Below are 25,575 nucleotides of genomic sequence, written 5' to 3'. Positions count from 1 at the left end.
ATTCTAAGGAGGTAATAATATTTAGACTTGATAATTTATAATCTGTTTATATAAATTATTTTTATTTTTTTATGCTAACTCTGATAGTCAAAAGTAGGAGTAGTTTGTGTAAATGATATTGATATTTCTAATTGATTTATGTAAAATCACTTTTGAACTATAAGTTTTAATTGCAAATTGACCCCATGAATTACGTAAATTCATAATTTCGAACCTTACAAGTTGAAGTGCATAATTTGTGAACCCTCGGAGTGTATTGCTTTATTTAGTTTAATTTAATATATGCTTTCATCTGAAAATATATATACTATTAATAATTAGATTAACGTTTCTTTTAATATATTAATTTGATCTTTCTTCCATTTGAAATAAATCATAATGTTTGGCATGCTGCTCGTGGACCCTCATCTTACCTTATTTGACAATTCCACCCCAACTCATAATTTGGGGTTACGTTTGAATTCGAGGGAATAATTTCAAAAAAATAATTTGAAATGGCTTCATATTTTAAAAAAAATTAAAATTCATTATAATTTAATAAAACACAGTTCAAATATAGAATTGAATAATATAAAATCCCTTAAATTTTAATTAATCCAAAGAATTTGTACTAAAAAATTCAAATTTGTCAATTCAAATGTAGCCCGAACTGCATTACATATATAAAAGTCTCTTAATAACAATTATACTTTGTAACAAACATATATTCCCTGAAAATGGGATGTCATTTTCACGTGTCTAATTTATTTGACATTCGCTTAATCCACCATCAATCAATCCTTGAGAAAAATGTGTGATCTAGTAATGTTTTGCTACTTAATTGCATGTGCATCGAAATATACAACCTTCCACAACGATCTCATAGAAAGTCACGTACTCTATCAACACAATGCTGGATCCTGAGGACAGGAAAGTACGTGAGGTTCGTCCTCGATTTCGACCCTCCGACGCTCAAGTTAGTAAGGTCGAATCGAATAGAAAATATGCGATCAAAAACTTAGATCGAAGATAACTAAATGCCAATTACCTCAAATAACAGTAAGTCGAAGTATTTATAGGGCCCAGGTGGTTACTGTTGTTTGGACCACGTGTCCTCATCTAAGAAGCAGACATCCTCGATCGGACGGTCCTCAGATCTCGGGGTCTTCTTTGTCCAAATGGGTCCGAAATTTAAACTATCTGACCCGTTTTCCTGGGTGCGTGGATCCTGAGCCCATAATGATAAAAATACCCTTCATTAAGGGTATTTTTGTTACTTCACATTATAATCATATCGAGGATGAGTGTTCGGACGTAATAAATTATTACTTGCAAGTAGATTATTATAAAGGAAAATGCAATATATCCCAATAATAACGACGCTCGTACCCTTAATTTTTAAAAAATAAAATTTGAATGAAGTGACACTTACCATTTTTATTTTATTTTTTTGGGCTGGAAACAATTATCATGATCTTTTATGTTCTAAATATTAACTAATAAATGGAGTCATTACAGTAGGTCATGGTATTAATTATATCATGTTGGCATACATCATTAATGTACTAGAAAATCATAATTTCTACAACACAATTAAATAATTCAAACCAACCACGAATTTTTATAATCACATTAAAGAATCTTAATCCAATAATCTTTCTTCTCAAAAAAAAAAAAATGATTTCGTACACACAAAGCAGAGCTTTTTTAATCATTATGTCGATTCAATTCATACATCCTCGTATTAAGAATAATCAACATTAGATTACAATAATCCTAATTTTAATTAATACAACAATATAATTATAAATATATTATAATATCTATCTGCCCGTTCGATGAAACTCAAATTCATAACCTCAAATTTATTTATAAAACATCAACCTTAATTTCAGCCAGAGTTGGATAGTCAAAATCCTAGAACTTCTCACATGTAATAACTTCAATTTAGCTAATTCAATTTCATCAATCTCCATTTCATTTTTCCAATTAGTTCCGAAACCTTTTTCCTTTCTCTTTATTCATAAATTTCTTGAAAAGATTTTAGTTAATCTTCCTTTTTTGCCAAATAATCATTTAACGTAAAAACAAAAAGAAAAATATTTATTGTGACATACTTTTAATCGCAATTTTTTTTTTTACTATTTTCTCTCATTTGCTTTCTAATTTATACTTTTTTAAAAGAAAATATTTATTTATTTTTAATATAATATTTAATTTATAGGGTAATTATACTCTTATGAAGTTTGATGTAATTACACGTAAACCCCTAATGTTTGGTTATATTTAACAAATTCGTCAGTTAAAATTTACAGAATTTGATAATATTAACAAATAAAATTCAATATTTACCATCGATTAACTTATTACTGTTTTGTTGCAAGTTAAATAAATTTTTTTATGATCAAATTACCATTATACATCTGCACATATTAATGCATGTGAATGTGATGAGGTAAACTTTGATCGTTATAAATGTAGTTTAGTCAGAAAATGCTTGTTTGACCTGAATAAAATTAATAATAAGTCAATCGAGGACAAATATCAATAGCAATTTTTTTGTTAATAAGAAAAAAATTTAATAAATTTTAACTAACGAATGAATCTATTTATTAAATAGAAGTAAATTTTAGAAGCATTAAATATAGTTTTTAAATTATAAAAAATTTATATAATTATAGAAAAAGATTGTAATTATTCTTAAATTACTTTATACATGCATTTGAGTGTATTGTACACGTCACTGTATGAATAGGTGGGATAAGTGAAGTCCACTTGCTATGTAAAGGCATATCCCATTCCACTTTCCAAAGCCCACCCCCTACCAATAAACAAATAAAAGAAAAAGTAAAAAAGATGGGTCCCACTAGGGAGGCCCAAAAATCATAGGTGACGGTAATAATTTGAAGCGAAGAAGCGTACACCAACACTTCCCCATCTAACTTTTGGTGGGCAGAAAAGAAAGTGCAGTGCAGTTCAGGAAATATGCATATGACCTCCTGACATCTCTCACTGCTGCTGCTCCAAATCTTGAAAACCCAACCAAAAACTACTGAGATATATATGTATATATATCTATCAGTTACGCTAATAAGTTTTAACCACCCCCAAGAAAGAAACCACATCCTTTTTCCTAGGACTCTTCTTGTCTGCTCTGCTTCATGACCTCTCAGGATTCCCGCCGATGGCAGAAGCATAAATTGAAGTGAAAACAAGAATCTTGAATATCTGTGTGTGCGTGTGTGTGTGTAGTGTTCTTTTTCTTTTCTTTTCTCTTTGAGGTGAAGACTGAGATGGTGGTTGCCGGCGGCGAAGAGTGCTCCGGCGGCCGGACCGTGGTGGTGGGGGTGAAGCTGGACTCCCATAGCAGAGAGCTGCTGACGTGGGCTTTGGTGAAAGTTGCTCAGGCGGGTGATCGTGTAGTTGCACTTCATGTTCTTGACAACAATGGTGAGTATGAATAAATTCGTTGTGTGGTTTCCCGAATCTGTGGGAACTGTCTTTGATACAGACAACTACTGCTTAATGTTGCTCTTCTTCTCAGAAGCCATGTTTACTTAAAGTTTTTTGTATCTGTTTCAACTTTTTGGTTTCTGTTGCGACATTTTTGCTTGAATTCTTTAAATTAAGCCAAAGATGTAACTCCAAGCAAGGATTTTTATTGTGGTGTCACCTCTATTTTTCTTGGTTTAATTCTGTTTATTTGGTGTTCTACAAGTTTCACTTGTAAAATCAATTCATTTGGTGTTATGGGATTTTGCAGAAATTGTGGATCGTGATGGAAAATCATCTCTACTCTCTCTGGTTAAAGCTTTTGACTCAATTCTTGCAGTTTATGAAGGCTTCTGTAATCTCAAACAGGCAAGAAACTTCTCATCAATCATCACTATTTTGTCTCTGATTTCTTGCCAGTTCCCACCTTTTCTCTTCAAATTTTGTGGTTAATTACTGTGAACTTGCGAAGAGGAAATGCTGGAATTCTTGCTTCTTACTAAAGTTATGTTTGCATACCATTTTCCGCTGTAAGAAAACGGTAGCGGTGGCTGGTGTCCATTTAGTGCTGTAAGAAAACGGTAGCGGTGGCTGGTGTCCATTTAGTGTTAATTTGACATAAATTGGTAGGTGATGGTGTGACATAAGTTGAATGTGAGTTGAAGACGGTGTCGGTGGATCTTGGCAGCCAAAGCCAAGAATGTATTGAATTATCATTTATGACTTCTGCAGGGCCTCTTTTTGTTTTCCTTCGGTACAATAAGAAAAAGTTCAATTAGATAAAGTTGCAATTATGATGAAAATTTGAGGTAAAAAGCTGGAATTTTGCTGCTAATGCTGTAGGTGGATCTCAAGTTAAAGATCTGTAGAGGTTCGTCGATTCGGAAAATTCTTGTCCGTGAAGCCAAATCTTACTATGCAACTGAGGTTATTGTTGGAACTGCTCAAACTCATCATACGATCCGTTCATCAGCATCTGTTGCTAAGTACTGTGCTAAAAAATTGTCCAAAGATTGTTCTGTCTTGGCTGTCAATAATGGGAAGATTGTTTTTCATAGAGAATCCAATTCAGTATCTCGCATTAGCTTGAAAGGTAGTGTTTTTGCATTATCCATAATTGAATCAGCCCACAACTCCGTTAATTAATTTTACTAGAAACCTTGCTTATTTGTCTTGGTTTCACTTGAGCAGAAATCGAGCATCACCGCCGCAATGGTCTGCTCAATGCCATTCAGAGATCGTTCAGTAAGAACGTGAAAGTGCTTAACGATAGTCGTTCCATGAAGCCGATGTTGACATGGGATGAAGGTACCTGTGGCAAATTGGATATGGCCTTAGCTAGTCCTGATCTTGTGACCCTTGAACGGAATTGTTCGATTTGTTCGCCGGATTCAGTGGCACCCAATAATTCTTTTGGACGATTGTCTGAGGAGCTTTCAGATGATGATAGTAAAGAGAATTCAATGGCTATAGTACCAGTGCAGAAGCTAGAGGCAGCATCAAGTTCAATTTCCCTGTTATTAAGAGAATTACCAGAACCGAAACCTGGTTGGCCGCTTCTTCGTCGAGCCATTTTATCAAATGCGACATCTTCAAATAATCCCCGTGCGAGACAAATATCTGTGGTTCAGTGGGCCATGCGTCTACCAAGTCGATATGGTTTGTCAATTGAGCATACGAATAGGAAAGATAGTGATTCTGATTGTGACGGTGAGCAATCTTCTAAACTAGATGGAGAAAGCGGTGCAATTATTCCTGTGGGAAATGAGACTTTATCTGTTCCATCATCACCTGACTCGATCTCGAGACCCTTACCAGTGGAACTGGAGGGTCTTCATGAGAAATACACTGCCACCTGCAGATTGTTTAAATTCCATGAACTCGTCTCAGCAACATCCAATTTCATACCAGGTTTTTATCTTACTTATACTTTTTAAAGAAAAATATAATGTTCAATCTAGGCACTCCCAGTTGACTGCCTGGTTGAACTTGTGAATTTCCAGAGAATATGATCGGCAAAGGTGGCAGCAGCCAGGTTTACAGAGGCTGCCTTCCTGACGGCAAGGAACTTGCTGTGAAGATTTTAAAGCCATCTGAAGATGCGCTGAAAGAGTTCGTTCTTGAAATTGAGATCATCACAGCTCTGCATCACAAAAACATCATCTCACTTTTTGGATTCTGTTTCGAGAATAACCATCTTCTCTTGGTCTATGATTTTCTATCAAGAGGAAGCCTTGAAGAGAACCTTCATGGTAAGCAGTTACATGATGCGTTCATCGGCTAGAAGATATCATCTTTTTGGTATTCATTTCTAGGCTTCTGTTTCGTGACATATCCTCTTAATTATATATTATAAATCAGGTAACAAAAAGGAACCACTGGCATTTGGGTGGAGTGAGAGGTATAGGGTTGCTATCGGAGTAGCTGAGGCTTTGGATTATCTTCACAACAGAGAAGCTCAACCCGTAATCCACAGGGATGTCAAGTCATCCAATATACTTCTATCCGATGATTTTGAGCCACAGGTAGTGCTACTATTAATCAGTTAAACATTTCACTTTCCTACTTAAAGAGTCTCATTTATGGTTGTTATTTGACTATTTTCCAGCTTTCTGATTTCGGGCTTGCTAAATGGGCATCGGCAACTTCATCTCACATAACATGCACTGATGTGGCTGGGACATTCGGGTCAGTAGCTTTTGTTGATTAAACGCATTCTTAGATCAGAAACCAAGCAAATATGTTTGTTGCTAAAGATTTTATTCTGTGCAGATACTTGGCTCCTGAATATTTCATGTATGGCAAAGTAAATGAGAAGATCGATGTCTATGCATATGGGGTAGTACTTCTGGAGCTTCTATCAGGAAGAAAGCCTATATGCAGTGATTGTCCAAAGGGCCAAGAGAGCCTTGTTATGTGGGTATGTTCTCTATACTGTCAGTAATTCACTAGCAACATTTAACTTCATTACAGAAATAAGATCTTTTGGCTGTTGCAGGCAAAGCCAATTTTAAATTCTGAGAAGTTCGTCACATTGCTGGACCCAAGCTTGGGCAGCAGTTACGATCATAATCAAGTTGAGAGAATGGTTCTAGCTGCTTCACTCTGCATAAGACGTGCACCACGAGCTCGCCCCCAAATGAGCCTCGTAAGTCATAATTAAATATCCCTGATCTGTTAACTGCACTTCCGAAATGAACTGCTTTATCTGTAAAATATAATTTATTTGCCTCAGCAAAGAAAGACGCAAACTCATCGATTAATGTGTAGAATCGATTCTTAAAGTCAAATGATAATAATATATAAAAAATCTTGCTATTGCAGGTAGTGAAGCTTCTCCAAGGCGACGCTGAGGTAGTAAAGTGGGCAAGACTCCAAGTGAATGCTTCCGAGGGGTCTAACATCAGGCAAGAAGCTAATTCTCTTGATGGGGCTGATGCACTAGACGACGAAACCTTTTCACAGTCTAATCTGCAATCCCACCTCAACCTGGCTTTGCTCGGTGTGGAGGAAGATTCTCTCTCCATAAGCAGCATCGAGCAAAGTGTTTCTTTAGAGGATTATCTGCGAGGCAGGTGGAGCCGTTCCTCAAGCTTTGACTAACCGTAACTTGTGCACCAAACGAAAAAGTTTTCGAGTGTGATTCTTCTATGCATGTTCTCCTCTTTGTTGATAGGGGCTTTTGGATGTGAGGTTGTTTGTGTGTGCGCCCTCCTCCTACCCTTTTGTTGTCGTGAAAGGCGAAGCAATTTTCTAGGGATTGTCTTCCAGAATGTATAGGATACAAGTGCAATCTGCATGAAAGATTTGATGTATTTTGGTTCTTGAATCCTCCTCTCAAAGTGTAGTTATACAATGTTCACATGATATATAACATAGGCGCTAGATTCTTGATCTTCTTTCATACTCACTCTTTTGTTTCTTGCAATTCACTTTGAAGTTTATGCCTTCATTTTCATCAACTTGTCAATGATTGTAACATATGAGCATGCTCATGTTCTGGTGATTATGGCCAGAGCTTTTCAGGCCTCACATCCCAAATGACCACCTCACATTCTACATCCTCTATCTTCATGCCCATTTCCTCTTTCATTTTGGCTTGAAAATGATACAAATCTTACACTCACACACCACACATATTGGTCAACATTTGATAATAAAAAGAGATCCAATCATTTTTCTTCAAGAAATTACTAGGTACTACCTCTATAAACTAGACCTTGAAATTATAGAATTTCACTCAAATATTAAAATTCATGTTCCAATGTTGGTAATCTTCTCTAATTATAATTGATTATTCGACATGATATATAAAAACATCTCCATAAAATTACTTCTTTTTTTGAAATTCAAATAAAGTATGAATTTCTCAAAAACCATGTGTAGGCTTCCAAGTTTGAGTCCAATTTGGATTCTTTTCTGGTAGTGGAATATTGGGCCTATCCATTATCCATTTCTCAAATTTCTGGGCTAAGGCCCACTAAATGCCCAATAATGGGCTAGATTCATATGAAATCTTCACCCAATGGGAAATAGTAATAAAACAATTTATTATTAAATAATGTAACAGTTATGACGTAGGGGTTACATCATAGCGATAGTGTGAGGGATTTCCAAGTCAAAGAAGAGAAATTGTTAAGTCTTTTCCGCCGGCCACAACTCAAAGAAAACGAAAGAAACTTTCAAGCACAAGACCGGCGAGACCAAGAAACCACGACGCCAAATGGATCTGGCGCCGCCTCCGCTCTTCCGCCACCAGCACCACCACCATCTCAGGTATGGCAACGTCCTACACCCTCCTGATTTCATTCCACAACCATATACTAATCACCTTCCGCCACCGCCGCCCCCACCTCAACCTCGTCCTTCGCAAATCCTTCTCCCACCACCACCACCACCGCCGCCGTCTCAGTCTCGTTCCATCGCAAATCCTCCACTTCCCCCTCGCTTCACTTTCTCTCCACCACACCACCCTATTATTGAAAGGTCTCATCCTTACGAACTTCCGCCATCAAAACCCTATTTCTATCGCGAAATTCTTCCTTCGCCTCCACCTCCACCACCGAGAGAAAACAGACCTTTACCGTTTATCCATGATTTTCCCGAGCGAAACCCAATCTTCAAGGCTGAGATTTTTCGTCCGGGTTCTAGTGATAATTATTTTCATGACCTGGCCGAAAAGTGGGATCGAGATTTGCGTTGGGGTCCGAAGGAACTTCACACAAGGGTTTCGGATATAGTAGATCATGGGAGAGACCGTGATGTTATATTTCAGAGTCGGGAGATGTACGACAAGAAGGCTGATGATAGGAGATGGGATATTGGCAGTAATGATTGGGCCCGTAGCTTATACAAGGAGAGAAATTATGAAGAGAGGAGATGGGATAGCAGTATCAATGATCGGAGTCGTGAGTTGTTCCTTGAGACAGATTATGATCAGAGGAGATGGGATAATCGAACCGATGACCCAGTTCAGAAGTTCTACTTTGAGGGTGGTGAGGAAAGGAGATGGAATTATGGGAATAATGAGGAGGTTTGGTTACGACTGGAGAAGAGGCAACGGTGTGTGGAGGATAATTTGAATTTGGATAGATTTAGTGGTAGGTTGGGGAGGGTCGTTATCGGGGGAGATTTAATTAGGTCTAAGAAGAAGAGAAGAATGCAGAAAAAGAATGCTTTAAGGATTAAATTAGGAAAAGCTTGCAGCAGGCATGGTGGAGGTTATAAGTCTCAGCATTTTTCAAAGGAGTTGAGTAGCGGTAGTTTCAGAGGCAACAGAAAGCAAGAGTTTGAGTGGTCGCAACCAAGAAGTGAAGACAAGCGAGAGAGGGACCAAAGTCCTATGGAGCTTGCTATTTCATTTAAGTCAAATGCACTCGTGGCCAAGGCTATTTTGGCACCGTCTTGTCCAGGTGTTAAGTCAGATTTATATTTGAGCGATGCGGACAATGGAGAAGCATATAATATGTCTGGTTCGCCATCCAACAAAACCAAGGATGTGGTTGGAACTGACATCTTGAGACGTGGGTCAGATCTCCGATATGATTCACAGGGAAGTTCAAAAGAGCTTCCAGATGAAGCTGCGGTTTCTGGGAGAGGAAATGTGACTGCCAGTGATGCTAATGATCTAGGTGAAAATGCTCTAAAGAATGAAAAAGACATGAACTTATGGGCCGCCAACAACATTGGATCTGGCAGAAAACGTAGAAGCAGGTTAAGGAAAAAGAGGAAAAATGGAAAGCAGCATTTACGTGAAACCAATCTGCAGATAACAAAAGATATTGGAGATATCAATAATGCTAAGGATAGCATTAATAGTCCGTGTGTTGTCCCTCTGCTAAACTCAGATACAACTCTATCCAAAGGGAACACGTCTTCTGAATTTATTGGTACTGTTCCTGATACTGTTTTGCCCCCTTCACTAGGGTGCGTGGTTTCTGAGAATGGTGACATTAGTTCTGATTCTTATAAACCTTCTGTTCCTAACTTGAAGAGAAAAAGGAGCGGTTTGACCACATTATCAGCTTCATCGTGCATGGCTGATAATTCAGGCTGCAGGTGTTCTGGCCATGCAGAGAGTTTGGTACCTACTACTGAGGACACTGATCATATGTGCCGAGTGAGGGCTGATGAGGGAGTCCCTTATGCACATGAACCTTTTTTGGCCAATGAGAATACTGGTCATGAAGGCAGTTTGGGCTTCAATTACTGTGCTGATTCTCACGTCAAATTTGTAAGTAATAGGGCTTCCGTGTTGGGTACAGAGAAGAGCCCAGTTGAGTCTTTTGATCGACGTAGATTAGATTATACTAGTGAACATTCTTCCCGGGATGGGCTAGCATCATTGGAAAATGCTTTTGCTAAAGGAGCTTCCGGAGTTAAGGTTTCGGTTGAAGGTCATGGTATGGTTGGCTTTTCAAGACCTCAGGAAGATAAGTATTTCTCAGAAATTCATGAACCAAATCCAGTTTCAGTGTCCTTCAGTGCATTACTTCAAAATCCTGAGAGTGTTATCATTTCTAATGTGGGCGCTGCAGATGGTAATTCAGAGGAGGTTTTTTCAGACCAGGTGAATATACGGCAAATTGGGTTAGATGCAGATGAATTCAGAAGTTTAGAAGGTGCTGATGTTGCTGATTATTCAAACGTTAGTTCTGGTATTGCCGCTAGTTCTCATTTTCTTTCAGCAGATTGTAAGGGGATCATAACTCAATTCGATGTTTCTTTTCCTGGTTTGATGTGCAAAAAGTCATCATTTGATGGGGCTGAATTATCAGATAAAGTTGGATCTATTGAAGGATCTCCAAAGGCAATAAGTAATGTGAACGCTTGCTTATCTATCAATTATTCACCCAGCCTAGTTGGAAAGAGGAAAACTAGAGATGCTCAGATGGGTCTTTCTGGTTCAAAGACTAATCTGGTCGTTAGAACAGCTAGATCTAATGGTTTTGAAGTTGCAAGACTTTTGGCAAAGGATCGACTTCCTTCTCTGGAAGTTGACTGTCGTGGTGAGAAAGACAGCTGTGAGGAGGATGACCGCTTAAACAAAGGGTGCTCTAGAGTTGGAGATTCGAGTCTAGAGGTTGATCATGGCGCAAATGGCTACAGGAAGAAGAGGAAAGGTGGCAGCCCACTATCAAATCTCTCATCAATTTTAGAAGATGATACAGTTGCAGATGGGCTTACCAGTGATTACCCAAAACTTGATCAGGGGTTTACTGGACCATCTGAATGTGAAGCTGAGCAAAGAGATGTTCCTCCATATGTATCTGCTGCCATAGAAAATTGTGATACTTCCGATGTGGATGGCAAAGTTGGTAGTGAAACCTTTTATGTTGGAGATGAGAACGAGACTATGGCTGATGACGCGGAGCTGCATGGGAATGATGGTCTGGCTTCTAGTGCGAAGAATCTGCCTTTGTTTGCTGATAGAAACTGTGTCTATGCTTCTAGTTCTAGTGATGAACTGTTAGCATCTGGCTTTGATAGGCAATCCTGTATGAGTTCTCCTGAAGAATTGGCTTCTTACTCGGACTTTTCAAGGAACACCAGAACTTCATCCCGCCGGTTAGCAAATGAAATGAGTTATTGGAGAAGCAATTTATCTAACAGAAAGCTTGCGACTGCTGATCATAATGCCTTTTCTCTTGGGAAATCTTTGCAGAAGGCTTCAGACGATTCACTAACTAATGCTGATCCATTATCTCCACCTGAGGATAATAATAAAGTGGTGAATAAGTTGAATATTGTACATCAGAGGAAACTAACTTTGAGTGAGAAACAGTCTACTTCTGCTATTCCCAAAGTTTTTCCGGGACATCCTTTAAATTTTAGCAATCCAAGGAAATTTCCTTCTACTCATGTTACAAAATCAAGGACGTGGCATCGAACTGGTAGCTTTCCCCTTGCAGTTACAGAACCAAAATCACAGCTTTATCCCCTCCCCAAGAGTCATGGAACAAAGACAGCCAGAACTACACACAGTTCATATATACGAAAGGGTAATAGTCTAGTGAGAAACCCTTCCCTGTCTCATTTCACTCCACCTGGATTTCATGGTTCCACTTCCTCAATTTATAGGCTGACTCCTTGTTCAGATAATTCGAAGAATAACCAAGCATCTGATAGCAAGGGTGATGCTGATGCTCCAACTCTACTGAGAACAGAGCAGGTAACATCTCAGACATTTGAGGCACTGCCTATACATCACAGTCAGAAATCAGTGAACTGCATAGTGAACAACTTGGAAGATCTTTTGCCAGTAGGAAATGCCCCCAGAAACAGTTCTCTGTCTAAAACTTCAGATGCTTCAGAAAAAACCATAACCTCTTCTGCGGTTCCTGAAATCCAGACTGGTTTGGTCAATAACTCAGACATCCCGAGACCTGTAGAAGGGATGGGAAAGAAGATAATGTATGTTAAGAGAAGATCTAATCAGTTGGTTGCGGCTCCTAATTCTGATGATATGTCTATGTTAGGGGTAGATAAAAACCAAGCATCAATATCTGATGGTTACTACAAGAGTAGGAAAAATCAGCTTGTAAGAGCTTCATCAGAAAATCATGTGAAAAAAGGGAATACAAATTTAAAATCATGTGGGCTTGCGTCTCACACTGTTCTTCCTAGAACTTCTAGCAGGCGGCAGGCTGGTTTTGCCAAGACGTATAGATCTTCAAAATTTTCATTTGTGTGGAAACTACATGATAAGCAATCTTCGGAGAAAAATAAGAATTCAGTAGGACCTCAGAAAGTATGGCCACATTTGCTTCCGTGGAAAAGAGCTTCATATTGGAGAAGTTTTGTGCATGCTTTAGGTACTAAACCAAACAACAGTGCCCTCTCCACTGCCAGGTATGTGATGACTTATGCATCTCCCCTCTAGTGTTGCTTTGTCGTGGTTTATCTGTCTTTCTGTGCTCTTGGGGGCTAAAACTAAAGATGCATCTGTGCCTGTGTTTATCTGTTTTTGGTTTTGTAGCCAAAAATTGCTGATCTCAAGAAAAAGAGGCGCCATTTACACAAGATCAATTCACGGATATTCTCTTAGGATGTCCAAAGTTCTAAGTGTTAGTGGCTCCAGTTTGAAGTGGTCAAAATCAATTGAGAAGAACTCAAAAAAAGCTAATGAGGTTTGTTGAGCATAAGTACGCACGAGTGTGGAGCTTAAATCTTGTGAGTGATGCTTTATATTTGTCCTATCTACAGGAAGCTACACGAGCTGTTGCTGCAGCTGAGAAGAGGAAAAAAGAAGAAAAGGATTCTCTTCCCATTGCGTCAAAGAGCAGAAATCATGTTTCTCGTAAGTCGGTTCTTAGTGTAAAGCTGCGGCCAGGTACGCCGATCTGCAATCCTGGTGTGGCCTCTTGGATATATATGCTTATTCTTATGTTAAGAGAAAAAAGGAATTTAGTTAGTTATGACCGTGCGAGACATTGGATACAAGTATGGTTATTTTGAATGTTAATTTGCATCAGTTCATATTTTTGCGTTTCTCAGAGTATATAACAACTATATTCTGTTGGGATCACATAAACAGGTGAACGGATATTTCGTATTGGTTCAGAGCGATACAAAATGGATCCAACAAGGAGGACCCTTCACAGGATTACAGGTGGTCTGCTTGAATTTCCATTTTCATTAAGTGTGGATGTTACAGTTTTATTTTAGAAATAGATATTTTGTTATATGGGCACCAAGGGGATGCTTTTATGTGATATATTTTAGTGATACAGTTTGATTCTTTAGTTAATGCTTTCCAGATTTGCAGCCATATTTTTTCTAGTCCTTGTATAAAAATTGCATGGTCTTGTTGATGAATGAAAAGTAGTAATTTGACCTTATGCAGCTGAAGCCTTGAAAAGAATGACCAGTTTATGCTGATTCTGACACTGCCTCAAATTTTCTCTGTTTGTGAATCTGTCTGCAATGCAAATGTTATTATGAAACATGTACATTTGTGCAATCAGAAGCAATTGCATAGGTTGAAGCCTGATCTTTCAGCTTTTGAGATTGATGTGGCTTCTGGGAGTAAGAACTTATTGTAGTCTAGTTAGCATCCATAACTAATGTGTTGCCAGTATTTATAGAAACTTGATCTTCCGACCTCTGTCTCAATGTCTTATCCATAATAGATATGTTGCCAGTATTTATAGAAACTTGAGCTTCGGACCTCTTTTCTTCATATCTTATGCAGCAGAAGTAGAACCATTGTCTTCGGTTGTCCTCGATTCTGAGAAGAATGCTAAGAGATCTTATGTTCCCAGGAGACTGTTGATTGGCAATGATGAGTAAGTTCTCTTAGATGTTTGTGTTTTAACTTTTCAACCTTGCATAATCTCTTGAAAAATTACTTATTAATTGAACAAAAGTTAACAATCTAGCAATGGAAGAAGACACCACATAGGCAAATACTTTGAGCATATTTGGGATGATTTATAATTGGTGGTGTAGGTATGTTCGAATTGGCAATGGTAATCAACTGGTCAGAGATCCGAAAAAGCGAACACGTGTCCTGGCAAGTGAGAAGGTTCGATGGAGTTTGCGTACTGCCAGATTGCGAATGGCTAGAAAGAGAAGATATTGCCAGTTTTTTACTAGATTTGGAAAATGCAACAAGGATGATGGGAAGTGTCCCTACATCCATGACCCCTCCAAAATAGCAGTCTGCACTAAATTTCTGAGTGGTTCATGCTCCAATCCTGACTGCAAATTGACTCACAAGGTATCAAGTGATTTTGTCTTCTGGTCCCTAGATATGGTAATCACGGGCTGTTTATGTGAAGATACTATCCATCTTGCAGGTTATCCCTGAGAGGATGCAAGATTGTTCATACTTTCTGAAAGGTAGGTGGTAGTGTATCTCATGAGTTTGTCTGAGCAATTTTCTGGGAGGCAAATCTCTTATTTATTTTTATTTTTTCTTAACAGGCTCATGCTCTAATGAAAATTGCCCTTATAGACATGTAAATGTGAATCCCGATTCAACTGTGTGTGAAAGTTTTCTCAGAGGTTACTGTGCTGATGGAAATGAGGTATTGCTTGTCTTGGCTTCTAATATCCTCAAGTTTAGACCCACAATGTGTTGTGAAGCACTGAACTGGATTCACTTGGAACAGGCACAGGTCATTTGTACCTGATTTTCTGAGCACTGTTTTCTTTAGGGTTTTTAACTTTTTATGAAAAAGGAAGAGATTTTAGAAACTTGGAGTACCCAACCTTCTCCTTATCGTATCGCTGATTTTCTTTCCAAGCGCTTTTGGGAGAAGGACTTCTAGACCCTTTCTCCCTGGAGTCTACAGATTTCATGCCCCTACTTTTTTCTCCTTAGAATAGGAACATCCATCTCTGTTTGGATCATAGACTTATTTGGATAGACAAAAATATCCTTAAATCTCTATTTGGATCATAAACCTATTTGGTTAGACAAAAATATCATTTAGAGCCGCTGTTGGATTTTTTTTTCTGGGCGGCTTGTGGCTTGTTGAGACTTGAATCCCAAGCACATCTCAGGTTGGAGAGATGGGGTTTATAGCACATTATTGTAGCAGAACAGCAAACTTTTGTTAACTATTCTATGTATGATTTATATTTGAGACACTTCACATGCACACTGTTGCACTAATCTTAGATCTTGTGAATGGGTCACATCTCCAAACTTGCAGTGCCGGAAGAAGCACACCTATGTCTGTCCTGCTTTTGAGTCAACGGGTGTCTGTCCTCAAGCGTCTACGTGCAAGCTTCATCATCCGAAAAAGATGGAGAAGAAACCTACAACTGAGCCAAAGATTGTACGAGGCCGATACTTTGATGGCGGGCTCATAGGAGATGCTGACTGCTGTATGGATACAACTGAGAAGCTATCTGCAAAAGGTAAGGATGAAAGCGTTTGCCATGAAGGAAAATTTCCAGATTATATTAGCTTAGACGTCAGTGATGAGGAAATGGACCATATACTAGGCCCGAGACAAGTGTGTGATGACATCATGCAAGATGCACATTAGTCTAACTATGAACAGAGACAGTGATGGATTCATCCCCTGCAATTGACAGCCAGGATGATATCACAGCAAAGTAATGGAAGAAACTCATAGGTAGTGCCTGACTGATTGGAGTTCTTTTGTGATTTATGCGTTCTAAGTTTTACTATAGGTTGGTAGGTTATAGGTGTGTAGGTATAGGATGAGATTTTGTATAGACTTTGTAAGAACAAAATTGAGCAATGAAATTTGAGTTTGCTGAGTTCTATGTTGCTAGGCATAGTTGGTATATTTTATCCGGAGCCAGTGAGTTGATTTGACAGGTACTCTTTTAACAGTTGTTTGATGAATAGGTTTTGTAGAAGGATGCTTTGCCGGGAAAATATAAGTGTTTGAAAATGTTAAAATCTAGTCAAGTAAAACTTCTCTTTCTTTAATTCATAATCATTGTAATCCCTCATTTCTTTATTTTTAATTGCAATTTGATCCCTTGTATATAAACTTAGAAAAATATAAGGACAGAATATCGTTGGACAATTATATAAATGAAACTTGACCATAAACAATCTTCTACCTATCTATATCCATGCAAACACAAAAAACCAGAAAATTAAAGCTAGAACTTCTGAAAAACAAGCACTATATTTGTTTTCATTTTCAAATTATTTTTGAGACAAGTTAAAATATATTCAATGTTTATAATTATTCAAAAGCACCTTATTTAGATGTTTTTAACTATTTTAGCATAAATACATACATATACATAAATATATATAAAAAAAACATAATTTGACAATGAATAGTAATTTTTGTTTTCCAAAACACAACATTAAACATATAATACTTATTTTAAATTATCTTAAAAAATAAATCCAAACATACATACTATATCCAACACACTTATTTATCTTTGTTTTTCTTGCTCTATCTCCACAAAACACAACAAAACACTCAGTAAACGAATCCAAACATTATGAAGGTATTGTTATCTCATCCGATGTCATTGTATAAGTCATAATATTTACTCTAACGTAATACGGCTGTCCCAAATAAGTATATCGCAACATATGATCTTGCCAGCTTACTACAATGATCCAGACATATCTCAGAATTCCGGGGAGGAAGTTTCACGGAGATCCTCTGGCTCCACTGCAAGGCATTCGCCGTCTTTCCATGGTTTGAATGCTCCTTCTCGAGTCAAATGCTGATCAACAGGAACAACTCTAATTAAGAAGATTGTTGTACGATGATTAACTAATTCGAACTATCAAAACCGAGAAATAAAATACCAGTGAAGTACGTCGAAACACAACATTTAGCAGATAGTATAACGTGCAACAACAAAACAGTAAAAAAAAGGTAAAATGAATGCCGCATAACTGAACATGTTAGAACCTATGAAGAGACCATGCAAAAAAGCAGAAGAGAGCTCCCGAAGTATTTTTCGATGAAGAAAGAAAGCACGAAAAAGGAACTATATTCACTAACCTGAAGCCAAAAGAAAAATCCACGTAAGATGGCCAAGCGTTTCCTTCGGTTGTATCGGTGCTTTTTGAGCTTTTTCGCAACATCTGCATGCATGAAGGACATGTAAGATAGCATGCATGCCCAAGAAAACTACTAGTTTAGAAGGGTTATAAATAACATGTTCAATGGTTCTTTTTATGACTCAACACATGCATAAAAATGGGAGAGATCATTCTACCTTGATTCTAGGTGGAAGTGGATACAAGGCAGAATGAAATTTTAACCCAAGCTAACTCCAAGAAAGGGATAATTGGTTAGCAACTGATGGTAGTCCGGGTAGGGATTTCTTGAGCAAAACGCATATGGTTTCACTAGATTCAAGTAACTTAGGACAGAATTGGAATATCAAAAGAAGCCAGGCTAATGAAATATAACTTTTAAAGGGAGTTGAAGACAAGAAATAAAAGGAAAACTTTAGTCAAGAGCCACGTTTCGCATCCATCATGTCAGCTTAAGAACTAAAATCTTGACCACATAAATTCAGACAATATTTCTATGTCCCCTATTTGGCGCAGGCATATCCTGATCTTCAGAGGCCATGGTTTTCCTGTCAGGCTAAATTAAGCCAACATGATCTTCACAAACCTGGATGGTAATCAAGATAGGACCCAGCTCGGACTCTCGCTTGATGGTCCGCGTATTCCTCCTTGTCATATGGTTTTCTAAGAACATCCAACATCTGTCTTCTAAACTCATCGTACGCACTAGATCTACCAAGGCGTTGGATACCTTTCCCTTCCACCTGTAAAGAGAAATAACAATTACAAAGCAACAAAGTTAGAGCAAACGGAAGGGAACAAGTGAAAACAAAAGCATGGAAGGGGCAGGACCAGACTCCAGGCCAGATGGGTTAAATTTTGTTAAATGACCACATACACTTGTACTAAATTTCTTCGAAGCCACAAACGGGCTTGAGATTCCTTCCTCAATAAATGCAGCACTATCTAGAATTTCCACGTCATCTTGGCCTTCTTCAAGATTATGTCCAGCAATGTTTTTATTTGCCATTAAGCATTTACAATCCTTGGGATCCCTAAATTTACTAGGCAAGTACTTCGGAATATCTACTTTTTCAATCCAATTCCTTGATTTTTCCTGAGTCAACCTCCTGGCCTTCTTAGCTGAAGTAATGTCCACTTTTTCAGTCCAGTTCCTTGGATTTTGCAGAGTCAACCTCCTGGTTTTCTTAGCTGAAGTCGTCTGTGCCTCATGCTTGCGCTGATTGTTCGCAATGGGCATCTGGTTTGATGGTCCAACTTTTTGTTCCATATCTCTAGTCAATTTCCGGTGCTCTGGCCTCTTCTCATTTACTGCAGTATCGCCCTTATGCATATGGACATAATTATTATCCTCAAGTTTGACATTTTTATGGAGAAGATATTCAGAATCCTGCACCATATCATTGGGTGAACCTTTCTCGTTCTCTACCTTGTAAGCCTGATTCCTTGATTTTCTCTGAGCCAACGTCTTTCTAACCGAATCAAACTGCAGACCATGCTTACGCCGATTCTTCTCACCAGGCATCTGATTTAAACTGCTGATTTTCTGTTTCATAGTTCCCTTCAACTTCCTGTCATCCTGTTTCTTCAGATAATTTACTCCATATTTCCTCTCTATTAATAAAGGATTTCCCTCATGCAAGTTTTCATCCTCTTGCTCAACATTTTGATGGAGATGAAGATATTCAGGATCAGGCACCATACTGTAAGGTGACCCCTTCACGTTCTCTACCTTGGCTGCCTCATTCTTTGATTTTCTCCGAGTCTGGTGCTTGTTCTTCTTAACTGAAGTAGCATGCAGATCATGCTTTTGCCAACTTTTCATATCAGGCATCTGATTTAGTAAAGTACGACTGCTACCTTTATAGACATTATGATCATGCTCAAGTTCGACCTTGTGTTGGATATGAAGATCTTCAGGATCCGGCACGACATTATTAGAAAAGTCTTTCGCGATGTCTACATGGTCAGCCTCATTCATTAATTGACTCCTACTTCGTTCCTTGCTCTTCTTAACTAAATTAGACACTTGATCATGCTTAGTCAGATTCTCCACACCGAGCATCTGATTTTTCTGTTTTATACTTCTGGTCACCCTTCTAGGTTCTTGATCAGAGTCTTCATCTGAGTCTGTATCTCCATTGTATTTAATGACCGCAGGTGAAGAGTCTTTCTCATATTCAAGTACATAAGACTTGTTATGCTCCTTCAAATGCTTTAAGAAAAGCTCATATTGAGGATCATTCTCCTCCTCAGTGGAGTCATCATTGTGCTCGTTGACAGCTTCTTTCTCTTTCCGTTTCTTAGATCCTTCAACTGTGTCAACCTTAGTTAGAAGGCAGAGTAGAAGGGTCTTGTAGGTGTCATCTATTTCATCACACTCCACCTGTCTTTTAATTTCATGTAGTTCATAATCCAGGAGCGAGTTCCGTGCTCTTGCATACTGGAGATCATTATAAACATCTATAGGAACAAAATTCTGCAGTCTGGCAAATTCCACCGAGCCTAGGACCATTTTACTCCCTAGATTTTCTTCTTGTCTTATTTGCCAAAATAAGACTCCCTGCAAACATAAAACAAGTAAAAGAAGAAAATCAAATCTTGAAAGTTATAAGCATTCATTAAAGGTAAAACCACAAAATATAAAGAAAATTTGATTGACATACATATACGAGCGCCCCTTCTGATTTCAACGTGTTTTATTACATTTGTAACAAGTCTATACCCCCCCCCCCCCCCCAACACACACACACACACACACTCACACACTCACACATATATATATGTATGTATACATGCTTGTCTGATCTGTGGTAAAGTCCCAATCTACAATTAAATGTATGTAAAAAACACGTCAAAACAGCAAAACCCTGCCTTTTCTTTTTAAGGAAAACCAAAAAAAAACCCGGAAATGGGCAAAAACACGTAGAGATGATGTTATACACAGATGCTCCAAATAACTCAAAAAGCAACAAAAAAACCAACGACAACAGCGAAAAATGGATGAGATGGGGCGAAAACAAAGTTCAAAAGCATAAAAGGAAAAGCATACACCAGAGCGTTCTTGGTAAGTTGCAGCGAGTTCAAAAACGCCCGTGGGTTTCTTGTGCGTGTGCTTGTTTGTCCGTCTGTCTGAAACTGAATTCGAGAGACAGGAGTCTTATATATATAGTGTAGTGGAAATCAAAATATATTAAAATATTGCACTGAAGTCGCCTTTCAAGGATACTGCATAATGTCGCATTTCCAATCCCCAAAAGAAAGCAACACATAAATGAATATAAAAAATTATGGCGTTCTAGTAATTTTAATAAAAACCGGGAACATAAATATATAAATTAAATGGATAAATGCATACACTCTCAATATATGTGATTATTTGTATTTTGTCCCTCAATTTTTATTTTTTACACTCACTCACCTAATTTTTTAATTTTATTGTACTTTGTATTTTTTGCAAGGAATAATGACAAAATATTCCTTCCGTGTGTATTCACTCAAATTTTGCAATAAAAATATATAGAAAACAATGAATTTATATTAAACTTATAATAAAATTGTGTTACGAAAAGATGCATGAAATAAAAAGAAATAAGTAAATATCAAAAGATAATGGAGAAAGTGGGAAGTTATAAGATGAAAAAAAATTTAAGTACATATTGATGCGTTCAAAAAATGCACGGGTCCAATAAATATGGATTATGTTTAAAGTTTGGGTTGAAGCGAATGCAAATCCTGAAAGGGGGACCTTAGAAAAAACGTTAGCACTCCGACGCACAAGTTAGTCTCGAATTTTAGGAATAAATAGTTGTAAAAATAAATCGTAATGAAAAATTGAGATATAATTAAGAAATTCATAGGAGAGATTGTGACCAGAGTGTAATTCGAATGCTAAATCCAGAATAGAGAGCAATTTTTCAAATTTTGGAGGGTATCCCAATTGGGGACTGCACCTGTATATATAAAGGGGGTGTTCCCCTCTGATGGGACTCTGCACACCTCATTTATCCTCAAAATAAAGGGTCAAAATTCGTGTGTGATAAGGTTATCAACTTGGTCTTATCTTCAACAAATCAGTCCACAACAACATATTTTTGCCTAGGGGATGCCTCCTTTCTACGAAGACTCCTATTTTGCAAGAAATCCATTTAAGTTTAAGAGTCCTCGGCTTTAGGAGTGCCTCCTTCTCCTGGACTAACCTAGTTGCTAGGGGGGTGCTCCTAGGGTTGATTTGGTCCAATATGGACGCTGACATCGAAATTGATGAAATGCCACATAGAAGAGTGGAATGCTACATGGAGAGTGGGTTGCCATATGTGTGGGCCTTCTAGGCCTAATATTTGTTTGGTTTTAATCATGGTCTGAGTAGGGAGATGCCTTCAGCTTCCTCCCTTTGCCAATCTATTTTTCGGGGGACGCGCCCAAGGCCACCTACCAATTTCTTTTTCAGGGGACATCTGCCAAGACCGCCTATCTAGTATTCATGGGTCACTCATGACTTGGGCCTCCAGGATGTTACGGACCCCTCGTTTCTTTCTTTTTTTTTGGATCACTTGAGTCCATTTGGGCCAGCCTGTTTTTATGCAGATCAATAGTCCTTACTCTAATAAGTGGAGATTTCGACCTTTATTAGAGTAGAAGTCTCCAGAGATGGAGTTCGAAGAATGAACTTTTCTTTTCTCCTTTTTTTTCGCAAAGAATGTTAGTAGCATAAGTTTGCTTAGAATAAGAAGAGAGAATACTTCGTCCCTGTATGGAGCAGTGTTTTCTATGAGGGTGCCTCCATGGAGGAGGGCTTAGCGGGTGCCTTTTGTGCCTACTCCGGTGTTAGGCTTTATTTTTCTATAAGAGAATGTTAAATAACGAAAACATGTATATATTACGAATAGATCTTGCATAGAACAAAATTGTTGTGCCTCCTCCTCGGAAGGCTTATTTGAGAGGGGGCCCTTCATGGAGTAAGACTTAGGACATCACTGGAGGAAAAATAAGGTGTCCGTCGGAAGTAGGGCTTAGGTGCCTCTGCAGAGGAGAGCTTAGGTGTCTGCATGGGATAAAGCTTACAAGTTACCCAAAGAAGAACCTAAGTACCTACCTGAAGAAGAGCCTCTGTGCTTGTGTGGAAAATAAAGCTTTTTATGAAAGGGATGTCTTTCTCGTGAAATTCCTACAAGAAAAGAAGGTACATGTTAACACATTGAAAGTCGTAAAATAAACCTCCAAAATTACTAAGTTAAAATATTAAAAATATTCCTTGAGGAAGCAAAAACTTATTCAGTGAGGGGGATGCCCCCTTAAGGGCAGAGCTTATTTTTTTAAGGGGATGCCTGCCTTGGGGTCGGGCTTATTCTTAGAAGGCGTTTGGATGGAGTAGGTCCTCGTCCTCTTGTTCCTAGCATTTTTCACTAAGGACATAATACTTGTACTACCTAGCCTCCTCCAAATTGATGTATTGTTCAGCTAGTACTAGGAGATTGTAAAAATTGCAAGGGGGCTTCTTAGTTAAGGACTTCAAGAAATCCCCGTCTTGTAATCCCTATGTAAAAGCAATTCGTGTATTAGATGTTGCAGTATGGACCTCTAGGGCCGCTAAATTAAAGCATTGAAGATACTCCCTAGTGATTCCCCTTCTCTTTGTTGTAAAAACAAAAAACTCATGATTATCTTTTGACATCGTTTACTACTAACAAATTGATGGAGAAAAAGAGAACGAAATTCTCCGAACGATCGAGTGGATCCCGAGGACAATTGATTGAACCGTTGTTTGGCCGACCGTGTGATGGTTAAGAATACACGAAATTCGACCCCAGCAGTGTAACGGTGGAGAAAGGCAATATTCTATTAAAATAGGAGAGGTGCTCCTGCGAATTAGTGATTCTGTCATACTCCGGCAGGTTGGGCTTCTTCCAGTTGAGGGGGAGTTCCTCTGCCATGATCTCTTCACTAAAGAAGATATCCTGCTGCTTCTCCGATGGCGTTCCCGTGATTTTGTACTGAATGTCTTGGAGACCTTTCTGCAGGAATTCCAGATATGTGAGCTACTAAGGAGGAACGTCCTACTAAATTTGCGAGGGGAGTCCCTGGTCTCTTGCGACTGGCGGTGCAGGGATAAGGGATATCCTTTGATTTTCTTCCATAAGGGCATCCACGTCTAATGGAGTTACTGTGCAGGCTAAGGCGAGTGTCACCATTTGCTCCCGTATGTTCACCGTGATCATTCTGGTCCATAGGAGTTCTGGGGGGAGCCCCCTCGAGAAGGTGTATAAGGAGGGACTATGGTATGGAGCTCAGTCAACGGGTCAGTAGGTTGTGGGGTCCTGGGAACACCGCCTTATTAGCGGGGACCAAGGATGTTCCTACAACAACTTGCAAAGTCTGATTGTTGTCAGGTGTCTCCACAACTTTTTGTTTGCTTTTGGAATTGCTGGGAGTTTTCATGGTAACTCACGTCTTTAACTCAAGTTTCCAATAGACGGAGCCAATGATGCGTTCAAAAAACGCATAGGTCCAAATGAATATAAATTGAGTTGCTTTTTTATAAAAAAGGTTGGGGGCAAAGTGAAAATGACCCTATGTATATCAGGAGGTGTCTGCATTTAATCCCAACAATTTTATCGAACTCAATATCACCTTCAGGTGCATGAACACATGCAGACGAAATATTTCATCATTAATTTCTACAAAAGTGCAAAGTGCAATAAAATAAAAAAATTGGGTGAATGAATACTATTGAGAAATTATGGCCTAGGACCAAAATTGGTAGGCCCAAACCCACAGTACCTAAACCCACACTTTTGGATGACTGCTCAACTTCTTGTTGTCTTGGCCCATTCTCCACCTAGCCTACTCTCTCCACCTGTCCCACTCCTCACCCCGACCCGATTTCTCACTAAATAAAAGGGTTTCTCTTTCTCACCCTCTGCAGAAAAATCCTAACCCTAGTTCACTCATCTCCTTGTCTTCTTCCCTCTTCTCGGTTTCTAGCTCGCTATCCCCCTCTCTTGTCGACTTAAATATCTTCTTCCTTTCTAAGGTCTCCAATTTTCTGGTGAAAAATGTACAGAGATAAAACAAAAAAAAAAAAAAAGAAAGAAAGAAATTGTCTTCCCCCTTCACAGTTATTCGTGAACTAGATTTCCTGAGTGGAAATCTATTGAGTGATTTACTGAGTGGTTCTCTGTAGTTCTAAGTGAGAAACTTGACTGGTTTAGTGGTCTATGTGACTGTGCCTTGGTAGCGTGTGTTGGGTGTAACAACCTGCCAGCCTTGGTGGTTGTGGGCTACCCATAATCGGATCTAGCTCCCTAAGCCATTATCTTCTTATTTATTTTTGTTCTTCATTTATTATTAATATTATTCTGTTAGTATATTTGAATTAGATTTTTGTAATTATAGTTCCTGTTAATATTCTTATACTATTTGGATTGTAATATTAAGGGTTCTCGTAACCCATCATTCTTGTAAAACTTTGATTAGTGCTTTACTTTTGTAGGTTCATCACTGGTGATAAATTCCTAAAAAATACAGAAAAAGGAAAAAAAAACTGAGAAGCAAAGTACAAATAACCCTATACATTGAGAGGATTTTGCATTTTACCCTAAATAAAATTAAGTTTCCATAGAAACACATAAATCAAGTTTCCACAAATTCAAAATGAGAAGGGAAAGTAAATCTTCTTTTTGTATCGAGTCATGGGAAGCTCAAAAACTAGAAATCGAATGCTGCTTGAGTCATATGAGAATCAAGCATGTGGACTATTCTCTGAAAAAAATGAAGAACAAACAACACACCTCTTACAAAAATGTCACCTCTCGTCTCACTGTGTGTTTTTCTTTTGTTTCGGAGAAAGAGAAGTGAGCTGGCTTGCAGGGTAGACACTTATTTTTTTTATCTTTTTTATTTTTCTGACACAAATAATTAGATGTGAAATGTTTTTTCAATGTCAATTGCATTAAACAACAAGAAGTACACCAGTACAATACAATCATGAATCATGCTCTAGCTTCATCCCTGACATGCTAAGGGATCCGCCATAAGCGATAAAGCCCACATGAGCTAATAGAAAAAGGTAAATCAGCACTAATAATCCTCTGTCGCACATC

General features: G+C 38.3%; 3 protein-coding genes across 9 annotated transcripts; 2 read left to right on the top strand and 1 right to left on the bottom strand.

Moving 5' to 3' along the window:
* Positions 1-2,909: 2,909 nt before the first annotated feature.
* Positions 2,910-7,375, top strand: LOC105180175 (protein kinase STUNTED). The gene is made up of 10 exons (XM_011103840.3): positions 2,910-3,429; positions 3,743-3,840; positions 4,315-4,564; positions 4,663-5,382; positions 5,475-5,723; positions 5,833-5,996; positions 6,080-6,159; positions 6,244-6,391; positions 6,470-6,619; positions 6,796-7,375. The coding sequence occupies exons 1-10, from the start codon at positions 3,273-3,275 to the stop codon at positions 7,072-7,074; spliced, it is 2,295 nt and encodes a 764-aa protein (XP_011102142.1). The 5' UTR covers positions 2,910-3,272; the 3' UTR covers positions 7,075-7,375.
* Positions 7,376-8,100: 725 nt separating this feature from the next.
* Positions 8,101-16,209, top strand: LOC105180166 (Zinc finger C-x8-C-x5-C-x3-H type family protein). Of its 7 annotated transcripts, XM_088876799.1 has the most exons (10): positions 8,103-11,972; positions 12,069-12,822; positions 12,950-13,100; positions 13,177-13,303; positions 13,508-13,582; positions 14,165-14,258; positions 14,422-14,692; positions 14,772-14,814; positions 14,899-15,002; positions 15,633-16,209. In XM_088876799.1, the coding sequence occupies exons 1-10, from the start codon at positions 8,195-8,197 to the stop codon at positions 15,969-15,971; spliced, it is 5,736 nt and encodes a 1,911-aa protein (XP_088732925.1). In that variant the 5' UTR covers positions 8,103-8,194; the 3' UTR covers positions 15,972-16,209. The 7 variants fall into 7 exon arrangements, 5 of the variants coding, with proteins under 5 accessions (XP_088732925.1, XP_020547505.2, XP_088732924.1 ...); XM_020691846.2 differs by having other exon boundaries at positions 8,103-12,822; positions 13,177-13,270; positions 14,168-14,258; XM_088876798.1 differs by having other exon boundaries at positions 8,103-12,822; positions 13,177-13,270.
* Positions 16,210-16,776: 567 nt separating this feature from the next.
* LOC105180157 (uncharacterized) lies at positions 16,777-20,597 on the bottom strand. The gene is made up of 5 exons (XM_011103825.3): positions 20,526-20,597; positions 18,351-20,036; positions 18,060-18,216; positions 17,436-17,518; positions 16,777-17,151 (listed from the first exon to the last, which is right to left on the bottom strand). Exons 2-5 carry the CDS (start codon positions 19,986-19,988, stop codon positions 17,053-17,055), a joined length of 1,977 nt encoding a protein of 658 aa, XP_011102127.1. The 5' UTR covers positions 19,989-20,036; positions 20,526-20,597; the 3' UTR covers positions 16,777-17,052.
* Positions 20,598-25,575: the final 4,978 nt, after the last annotated feature.

The sequence above is a fragment of the Sesamum indicum genome, linkage group LG2, assembly GCF_026168435.1.
Source record: "Sesamum indicum cultivar Baizhima isolate 11 linkage group LG2, ASM2616843v1, whole genome shotgun sequence".
In the NCBI taxonomy this organism is placed as follows: domain Eukaryota; kingdom Viridiplantae; phylum Streptophyta; class Magnoliopsida; order Lamiales; family Pedaliaceae; genus Sesamum; species Sesamum indicum.
This window is presented reverse-complemented; position numbering and strand designations above follow the sequence as displayed.

Excerpts from the sequence above, each read along its gene's own strand:
- LOC105180175 (XM_011103840.3), top strand. The coding sequence starts at position 3,273 with ATGGTGGTTGCCGGCGGCGAAGAGTGCTCCGGCGGCCGGACCGTGGTG. Across the intron at positions 4,565-4,662 it reads ATCTCGCATTAGCTTGAAAG|AAATCGAGCATCACCGCCGC; the intron begins GTAGTGTTTTTG and ends TCACTTGAGCAG. Across the intron at positions 6,620-6,795 it reads CTCGCCCCCAAATGAGCCTC|GTAGTGAAGCTTCTCCAAGG; the intron begins GTAAGTCATAAT and ends TTGCTATTGCAG.
- LOC105180166 (XM_088876791.1), top strand. The coding sequence starts at position 8,195 with ATGGATCTGGCGCCGCCTCCGCTCTTCCGCCACCAGCACCACCACCAT. Across the intron at positions 12,823-12,949 it reads AGTGCCCTCTCCACTGCCAG|CCAAAAATTGCTGATCTCAA; the intron begins GTATGTGATGAC and ends TTGGTTTTGTAG. Across the intron at positions 15,003-15,632 it reads ACTGTGCTGATGGAAATGAG|TGCCGGAAGAAGCACACCTA; the intron begins GTATTGCTTGTC and ends CCAAACTTGCAG.
- LOC105180157 (XM_011103825.3), bottom strand. The coding sequence starts at position 19,988 with ATGGTCCTAGGCTCGGTGGAATTTGCCAGACTGCAGAATTTTGTTCCT. Across the intron at positions 18,217-18,350 it reads CGAAGAAATTTAGTACAAGT|GTGGAAGGGAAAGGTATCCA; the intron begins GTATGTGGTCAT and ends TTCTCTTTACAG. Across the intron at positions 17,152-17,435 it reads GATTTTTCTTTTGGCTTCAG|CATTTGACTCGAGAAGGAGC; the intron begins GTTAGTGAATAT and ends CCTGTTGATCAG.